The sequence below is a fragment of the Pecten maximus genome, chromosome 19 (assembly GCF_902652985.1).
Source record: "Pecten maximus chromosome 19, xPecMax1.1, whole genome shotgun sequence".
In the NCBI taxonomy this organism is placed as follows: Eukaryota; Metazoa; Mollusca; class Bivalvia; order Pectinida; family Pectinidae; genus Pecten; species Pecten maximus.
Genome location: NC_047033.1, coordinates 17,216,484 through 17,226,412, shown reverse-complemented (window position 1 = coordinate 17,226,412; position 9,929 = coordinate 17,216,484). Strand labels below are relative to the sequence as shown.

The following is a 9,929-nucleotide window of genomic DNA, read 5'->3' as shown; positions in this document are numbered from 1 at the left end:
ATTGTACAAGTATATAGTTGCAAAGTATAAAACATAGTTTATATCGCGGTCAGTTATCAAAATATAGGTTATGCTATCAGTTTGTGACATGTAGATAAGGTACTAACAGAGCATGTGGTACAGAGGAATCTTCTAAGATACCCCATTTATCTCTAATACTGTAAATATTTTCAACCATTATCAAACATGTGGTATAGATACATTTGCAGGTATACAAAAACCATAATTGGTTTAGGATCACTTGTTATGATGAATAACATAGGGTATTCTGGACATGGTAATAAGCTTAAGATTCGTCGCGTACAAGGTTGTAAAGTGTACTCCCTGTATACATGTAGATAATATATATATATAGTAACCATGGAACAATTATTGGTATATTTGGCATTTAACAAATGAAAAAAAATCCTACTTAGACAATTGAACAGATTCAATCAGATATTCACCATGTGGCTTCTGTCATGATCAGCGTAGTAAGAATTTTTTCAAAAACGGTTTTGTTTTAAGTTTCAGTTTCGAATGATTTGGTGGAAAGGAAACAATTTTAAGCATACAATAGACTTAACGGTTAATTCATATTCACGGAATGATAAGAATTTTGATGGTTGGTTAAGTTTAGTAATGGATAACGTCCTATTCCTACCCTTCGTACAAGCGGCATGCGTGTGGTAAAGGTCTGTCTCCATGTGATGACACGGAACCAATGCTGACTTGCTGTTGTATAATTCTTTTAAACAAAGGACATCAAAAGGCTTTAAGCATTATATATCTTTATTAATTACGAAACAGCCATCAAATTAGAACGCATCCGACAGCTAGTCTCCTGCAAAATGAAAAATAATTAATTCAATATTCTAGGCAATGTGATTACAGACTTTTACGGTAGATCTTTAAATGATATCGATTGAGAAACGTGATACTGTTGTAATAATGAAAGTAAATCTGTAAACTTTATTTATTTTACAACAATTTCAACACTTTACAACAACTGTGAAACAAGTTATATCAAATTAGTATAATCACTCATGTTGGCCGGTATGGAAACGCTCAAAGGTTCTTACTGTGGGAGGAAACAGTTTACAGTAGATAAGTGCAACTACACTATATTACTCAACTATTGTCATGAAACTATGTAGGTATATATGAACAGTGTTTGGTTTGGTTTGGTTTATTTTGTTTAACGTCCTATTAACAGCTAAGGTCATTTAAGGACGGCCTCCCGTGCGTGCGAAATGCATGCGTGTGGTGAGTGCGTATGTGTGTTTTGGGAGGCTGCGGTATGTTCGTGTTAAGTCTCCTTGTGATAGGCCGAAACTTTTGCCGATTTATAGTGCTTCCTCACTGAAGCATACTGCCGAAGACATCCAGCAGGACACCCCACCCGGTCACATTATACTATGAACAGTGTGAGAGCACTATCAAAGAATATACCACTATATGGAAGACGATGTGTTTGTATCACTGAAGGTATTTAGTTTGTTAGTACATTCTCAACGTCCCATCAACACTTATAACCAATCAAATCAATATAATGTTACACTCACATCAACGTATTGCCGTCTGTCAGCCTAATAGATGTCCGTAATTATGTACGGCTTTTTCAATTAACTAAGAAAAGACAAATTGAAAAAAGGTGACACATCAATAATATATATGATATTTTCATTGTTTAATGCCTTCTAGGACTCACAGTGGAGCTAAGAGATTAAGATGCAATGCTTAAGCAACAGGACAATGAGATGAATTACAATTCCCTACCGGATATTAGATTATTTACATACACAGATGATGAATAATGATGAGGTCAGAGTGATTGCTAATAACACTTCACACAGCCGCATGATCACCAAGGTGAACACATGCCACCAGGTATGAATTTTCAGTGATAAGTAGTGTCGAAGATAGAAGATTGTACTAAAAACACATAAGATATTTACAACTTCCAGTAGAGTCAAATGCTCTACACTAAGTCATAAAGCTGTTTTTTCCTTCTTTGAATTGTGAGTAATGCCAAGCCTAATTTAGGCATCAACTTCGAATGAGGGAAAATCTGGAATAGATCGAATGAAGAAGACACCACAAATGCACATTTTTTCAGCAAAATGTTTTTAACAATATCCTTATACGATAAATGAACTATGATAATACAATACAAAGCCGAGAACATCGAAAGAGGTTATTTTTTCCTCTTTTGGTCGACAAGTATATGAAATTAATATAGCCGAAAATCCTTTTGGTAAGCTATACCTATCCGAATATAACGATACTTACCTCTGCATAAAATGTGTCGAACTCATTTCGACTGACGGTGTTGTCGCCTAAAATGAAAGGTGTTCTTTAATGTTCATTTCCATTAGAACAAGTACATATTATTGTATTTCACAGGTCTGGAATTCTCAATATAGTAACATTAGAAAATGTAGAAAACTAAAAGAATATTTTATCCTTCTAAATATCAAATTTTATTGAGAATGTAAGGTGAACGGTTCTACAAAGTATATTGGTTGTAATTTTCATGTTTTTAACGACTAATCAACACACAAAAAGGTCATTCATCTCAATAAAAAGGAACTCACTATTGCATTTCAATGGTATTCTTGGTTTTTGAGCGGCAGCAAATATTTGATTTTAGCAAATGCTAAGGCTACATTGATAAGTTTTCAATCAAATCAGTAAATGATGATCATCAGAGATTATTGTTTAAATAGAGAAAAGAAGATAAAAACAAATGATCGCTCTAGATTTGAAATTACCAGCCGATAGATCATATCTGGTCAATATGATTACTGTATTGCAGAGTAAATGGTTTAAGTGATGCGTTGTGAAAACGAAAGGTAAAGGTCAAAGCTATGCAACAGGGGAAGCAACCGATGCCGAATGTGTCGGCCGTGTCAGTGGACTTTAGATAAGTAGTAGGATACATCTGGGTATATTCTATCCCAATAAAGAAGGTTGTAAAACAACCATATCTAAAAAGTACACGAATTTGATTTGACATCTGCCAAATTTATCAAAAAATATATTTTCAAATATCTGTAAAAGTTTGATAGAATAAATTACATAAATAGGATTCATTCTTGCGAAATGTTGTAAGAATGGTCGGTAGCATCTCGATTATCGGCGATAGTTTTATATACACACTCACTGTTCGTATCCATTATGGTATATTCCCCCAATATGGCACTGCGGCCCACGTAACCATCGCCATCGTTGTCCATTTCCTGAAACACTATACCACGAAAGGCATGCTGGGCACCTCTTTGTTCATACTCCGCTTCACTCACCAGGTCATCGTCTACAAACAGATTTTAGCGGCGTATTTATACACAATTGTTTACAGCCATTCGTCTTATCTTCATGCTATAAAATGCGATGCTAACGAAATACTAAAAAACAGAGACAGTAGTAATAACGGATGCACCATTACACATATTAGTGAAGAACTTACATTTTATGTCGCAAATGTCAATCTTCATAACGAATCATTTTCGTTTCTCTCGTCAGTCGAGGTGTTATACTACTGTGTCTAGATGTGGTGTGTGTTGTAATTTGGTGGCACCGCAAAAAAAAGCAGCCCGTCAGTGGCCGTGGCGTTCGTGAGCTTCAGTCTTCGTAATAGCATGGCATTGCTGTGTTAATATGTATGCCGATGTATATCCATAACACAGTTAAGTGTTTTAAAGAAAGTGTCAACAAATGATGAGGTCACTGAGGGATTATTTAAATATGTCATCACACCGAAATGTCATTCCGAGACAGTCCACTAAATTTCGAAACGGTCACAGGGATTTGACATTAGGCAAAAACAAAATTAGTTAAAATAAACTTTCTTAATGCAAATACTAACTTTGGGTTTATCATTATTATATTTTTTCCCATTTATTTCATTTCTATACGTTCCCGCTATGAAATGCTTATATCGATACAATTTTTGCCATCATTACTTTTGATTTTGTATATGCCATAGACATTTACACATGAAGCGATGTGTTTGCAATATTGATATTTCATTTTGAGATTGTTTCTTTTTGGGTACGTCCTTAAAATCTAGTTGTGTATTTTAGTTGGGTTTTTTTTTTGGGGGGGGGGGGGTCGTTTTTAGTTTAAACAATATTTATTCAATAATCAAGATAGCCAAGATATATACAAATATTTTTATGGGATGGGAAAACAAGCTTAGAGCTGTTATAAATCCTTTCCCATGTACATACAAAGGCAGATATAAATCGTCGGAACTGGAACACTTTACATCAATATGAAATGAAATAATAATATTTATTGGTTACAATTAAAACCAAGACATATATACATGTGGTGAATAGAATAAATAGTAGAATTAAACGACAGTGACGCCTGGTTTTTTTAGTGTAAACTTACGGTTACTATCAATGTGGAGCCATGATTCCTCCAGTTCACTCGCTTGCACAAAACCATCCTTATTAGCGTCTACTACATCAAACACTTTATTCATAGCTCCAAGGATCTGTGTATGTGAATAGTTCCCGACCTGCCTGTATAAAGGAAGAAAAAAAATGACTGTACTTCGCTTAAAATAATTTATCATTTCGTGGTAGACTGGGTGAGAGAATGAGAGTTAGCTGTGTAATTGGTATATGATGATATTTATAATCTGAGCGTTGATTCCTCATATGAAACAACAAATATTTTACCATGAAAACACTATGAATACAGTATGAAGACATCGTCTCACTTGCTGATTTTCCACACAATAATCAGTTAAATGAAACAGAACGCCGGACAATAAGTCCCCGTTTCATTTCCGTAAATTGTGGTTTTTTGGGTTGTTTTTTTTTCCCATCACATAAAATCAATCTAATTTAACACGAATAATTGTACTTGATGTTATTGGATGACTAAAACAAACAACGCAAACTGCGGAAGAACACAGTAAACGATGGCATGGTGCATCGGCGGGATCGCCGGCTGTTTCATTAATTTTGTATCTTTTCCTTTAAAGCTCTCAAAAATCAAAACTTCAATACTGACTCTGTTCTTTGGTTTTATTCCAGATTAACTTTATGTAAATTATGGAGCAATTCAGCCCCTTTATATTTATGTGTATTGAAAGTATTGTGTCAGTGGTGTCGCGAGTGATCGCCTGCCGGTTTGGGGATATTGTTTATATTTTGTAGGCTGAACCACGGCTCCAGCCTTGGCAGCCTTTCAATGTATACATGTCTGGGGGATCCTCATGTTTTTTGTGAAAAACAAAACAAAAAACATTGACTTCATGACGGTTTCTTCTATACCGGTCCGTTATACCCATGCGCGAAAATGAAACGATAAAAAAATTGGTGGCGTCTTTCAACCCAGACTTTCTAGACAGGGGTTAACTTTATATACACGATTTACAAAGTTATTATCAATTATTATAGTGTTATAATATAAGTGTCTTATTGTTTCTTGTTAGTTCCGACGTATACATCAAATCAACATCAAAGTAAATAAGTACTAAGGAGAAAATTACGGTTTGTAAATTTGGAACTATCTATAAGTTTTCGATCGCTTCCACAAAACATAGCTAGCCCAAGTAATATTTATCTATTTATCATTTTAAACTCTAAACATGAGTGTAATAACCCATTTTACACATTTCGTTCGATTGATGTAAATTTTGGTCCTACCCATTTACTCACAATTTGATGGCCTCCTTAATGGCCTTTTCAGTGTTGTTAAAAAATGTAACTAGAACTGTCGCCAGGATGGCTGACTAATACCCCTGCAATCTGCACAAGACAATGGTGAATTGGAACTCTTAATTAGAGGCTAACTAAGATAACCCAGTAATATAGTGACCATTTGTCATAGTAACAATAATTTTGAGGAAAAGAAAGTGAGTTGCACATCTACACATGGTCCTCTATATTTGTGTGAATTTTCATTGAAATCGGCCCTTCGGTTTATGAGGAGTTGTCCGGACAATCTTAAAGTTATGGTTCTTATCGGAAAACCTGTTTATAGTGACCAGTTGCCAAAGCAACCATAATTTTGAGAAAAGGAAAGTGGCATGCACATCTACACATAGTCCGTTATAGTTGTGTGAAGTTTCATTGAAATCGGCCCTTTGGTTTATGAGGAGTTGTCCAGACAAACTTTAAATTATGGTTCCTATCGGAAAACCTGTCTATAGTGACCAGTTGCCATAGAAACCATAGTTTTGAGAAAAAGAAAGTGGCATGCACATCTACACATGCTCATTAATATGTGTGTGAAGTTTCATTGGAATCAGCCCATCAGTTGTCCGGACAAAATGTGTCTACAGACGGACGGACGGACGGATAACCTGATTCCAGTATACCCCTAACTTCGTTGCGGGGGTATAATAACAATAATAGTAAAAGCTACCTGATCCACTACCACCCACATTACCTTATTCCTTGCAATCATTTGATGTTTGGACCTGGTAATGAAATGGTATATCTAACCGCAAAGCGGCATTCTCACTTCTATTCATTTTACCGATTTTAAATTTAAAATTAAAAAAACAATTCTTTTTACGTCGCACAAATGCACAGATTAAAGCAAATACAGTTTCTGCGAACATTTTATTCTGTCCTATGAATTGCTATGGTCATTTAAGGACGTCCCTCCCCTGCGTGGATACGATGTGCTGTTTAACGTTTGGTCATTTGGACGACCGCCCCAGTGTGTCAGATGCATTTTTGTGATGAGTGCACGTTTAGGAGGCTGTGGTATGTTCGCGGGAAAGAATGGAACTGATGCGTAATTTATAGAGCTGTTACAATGAAGCATAGCGTCGAACACATCGAAACATTTAACGATATAAAACCTGTCGGGCTGTATCCCAGGGTCAGAATAACCATAGCCCTAATTATCAATCTAATTAAAATTAGACTTGTAATTTCCGTTCCTCTACGATACACTGTAATACAAGATCTAACGACGCCCCGTAGGAGGTCATCTCAGCATGACCTTTGAGCTCAGCCAATCAGCGCGTCGCCTATGAAATTTTCGGTGTGATTTCATTCTTCGGAAGTATAAATACTTACGTAACGTTCCCGAGGTATTCCGATGGTCGATAGCAACGGTAAACAACATGGCTTCACCCACTCCACCTCATCGAGAACACTTCAACATATTTATATTTTTACAAACGGGTAGTGCCTGTGAGATTTTTCATCAATCATACGAAAGAGAGAGAGACAGTGAAGACAGCAACGTCATATAAAAAGATAGTTTGGTAGGGAATAACGTGTACGGTAACGGTTTTCGAAATCCAGTTGGCAACACAGTCCGTCCTGTCTACTTAGACAATATATAGGTCTTATCGTTTTCTGTTTTTCTTTCAATGTAACACCCAGATAATTAGCGTAGCCATTTAAGTAGTCTAACAAAGTTGGTGAAATTTTGCGTTTTTCAAATCAAGCGCTGGTTTGAGTCTTCAATACTAAGGAGACGCAACCGAAGACTCGTATAAGGCTGTTTGTCATTGGTTGACTGATGACGTCATTGAACAATTAACATTGGCTTATATTTAAATCTCAAAGGTCATGTTGAGATGACCTCCTTCGGGGTGTCGTTAGATCTTGTATTGCAGTGTATCGTAGAGGAACGGAAATTACAAGTCTAATTTTAATTAGATTGCCCTAATTATCATTTTAAACTACAAACGTGAGTGAACCAATATATTCTTATATACTTCGTTTGTTTGGTCCTTATGGTCTTTACGGTTTGGATTTGACGTTAAAATGTCACATTTTACTCAAAACCTTTATTACTGCAAACACATCATCTATATATGAATCGTATGATGGTATACTCTATATTCTACCATGTTTGCTATGCAACGCCAGTTTTGATTGGTTTAAAACCATGTATTATTTTCCAATAACCCAAGCTCGTGCCAATAATACACGCTCGTGCCAATAATACACGGTCGTGAGTCACTGCTATATCTAAAATTCACCCGTTTCATAAAAGGTTACAATAGCCGAGTGGGCTAATGGGTTAGTCTTTCAATAAATTTTTATCCGAATCCTACGAAGGCCACCCTTTTTTTCTTTCTTTCTTTTTTTTATTTTCAAAATCAATGCCATATGATAGATGCTCTTGATTGTAGTACTGTATTGCCTGTATATTTCATCAACAAATAATGCAATACTCAAGAAATAAATTACAAGGTTTTCACGGGGTTTCTTTGCTGTTTTTCTATTAGAAACTTCAAAGAGGTCGATCTCAGAACTAAACAGTACATGGTAGAATAGAAATAATCAACTTTGACTCGTGTATTGTTGCAGGATATACAACGAGGACGAGGATATTTTGCAATTGAATTAATAACGAAGGCCGCATCGTTAATCATTTCTCAAATATTGTAATTATATATTGATAAATACCTACATAGATACTTCTTTGAACAAAACGTAAATGGCGCAAAAAATGCGACGTCACAATAAGTAAGATTGTAGATAAAACGTTTTTTGAACTTGAAATAGTTTCAGAAATTAATCATGAGCACGAATGTCAATATTTTTTAGTTCCATAAAAAGATGTTTGCATACTTTTGCTATGCGGATTCCATATCTCTATGGAATTAAAAAAAACTATTGGCATCAAGGCTTAAGTAAAAGGCCGTTACAAATGTAATTACAAATTAACTGTATATAATCTTTTCATCCTAAATGATATAAACTTGTATAAATTATTGTTATTCATGCGAGATATATGGCAGTAATTCTGATTTTCTTTGCAAGGTGCATTTTTTCGAAAATCATAAATATTTTCGTAATCTGATTTATTTTCTGAATACATCACATTATCACTTAATATATACGTTTTGTAAACATCAGTGGGACTTATCAACTACCATTGTAGTTCAAAAGTATATGTAAAGAGTTATGAAAAGACGTTTTAGACTTGCTATTCTGTTCAATAACGCGATTATTGTAGATACAATATGTAATTTTGAAAGAAATACTCACTGGTATATATTCTTAAAAATATTGTATTACTTACGCATAGGAGGAACCCACTGCAAACAGAAAGACTAGCACACCGATCATGTCCATGTTGAATACTCTGTAAAAACACATAAAAAAAATGAATAATGATTTCAATGAAGCAACATTTAGGTCTGAAAACATACGTAAACCGCAAACACATTTTGTTACTTACAATCAGTAAATTGCTAACAAGCCTACCTGAATGTTGTCTACACAAACCGACTTACGCTAAAGTTGTTTAACGTTTTATATCTACGCCGTTATCTCTGAAGGGCGAACACCTGTTTATTTCACTTCGTATGTGTCTTGCTTTTGTAAATTATGTAAATGCTAAATGCCCTGTTGGCACACATCCCCACTCCATATACCCCTCCCAGGTATACATGTTTTCTGGTTTACGTTCTCATTTCCAATGAAACGCCACCTCATAATGTTTCAGAATAAAATATTTATTTGAAATAGTTTCTGCATCGCTTACATTTGAATCTGTACATGATTAACATTTGCCATGACACATGTTTTATGGTGTCTAGATTATGATAGGAAGCTTTGTTCTATGTTGTAGATACAAACCATCGAGGTTTTACAGCCTAATCTCTTGCTACAAGTGATTTGAAAAAAGTTTTAATTTGTAATTTATTTAACTTTCTGCTGGAGTTGTTTGACCATATCTAAAGATGTTGTTCGACCTGAACTAAATGTGTTGTTTAACCGAAACCGAATATGTTGATTGACCTAATCTAAAGGTGTTGTCTGACCTAATCTAAAGGTGTTGTCTGACCTAAACTAAAGGTGTTGTCTGACCTAATCTAAAGGTGATGTCTGACCTAATCTAAAGGTGTTGTCTGACCTAAACTAAAGGTGTTGTCTGACCTAATCTAAAGGTGTTGTCTGACCTTATCTAAAGGTGATGTTTGACCTAATCTAAAGGTGTTGTCTGACCTA

General features: G+C 35.2%; 1 protein-coding gene across 2 annotated transcripts; it reads right to left on the bottom strand.

Annotated features, from left to right (window-relative positions):
• Positions 1 to 753: 753 nt before the first annotated feature.
• On the bottom strand, positions 754 to 9,227 carry LOC117317802. Of its 2 annotated transcripts, none has more exons than XM_033872735.1 (7): positions 9,183 to 9,227; positions 8,998 to 9,060; positions 4,378 to 4,511; positions 3,146 to 3,295; positions 2,272 to 2,318; positions 1,545 to 1,608; positions 754 to 823 (listed from the first exon to the last, which is right to left on the bottom strand). In XM_033872735.1, the coding sequence occupies exons 2-6, from the start codon at positions 9,048 to 9,050 to the stop codon at positions 1,564 to 1,566; spliced, it is 429 nt and encodes a 142-aa protein (XP_033728626.1). In that variant the 5' UTR covers positions 9,051 to 9,060; positions 9,183 to 9,227; the 3' UTR covers positions 754 to 823; positions 1,545 to 1,563. The 2 variants fall into 2 exon arrangements, with proteins under 2 accessions (XP_033728626.1, XP_033728627.1); XM_033872736.1 differs by having other exon boundaries at positions 9,157 to 9,197.
• Between the last annotated feature and the right edge of the window lie 702 nt (positions 9,228 to 9,929).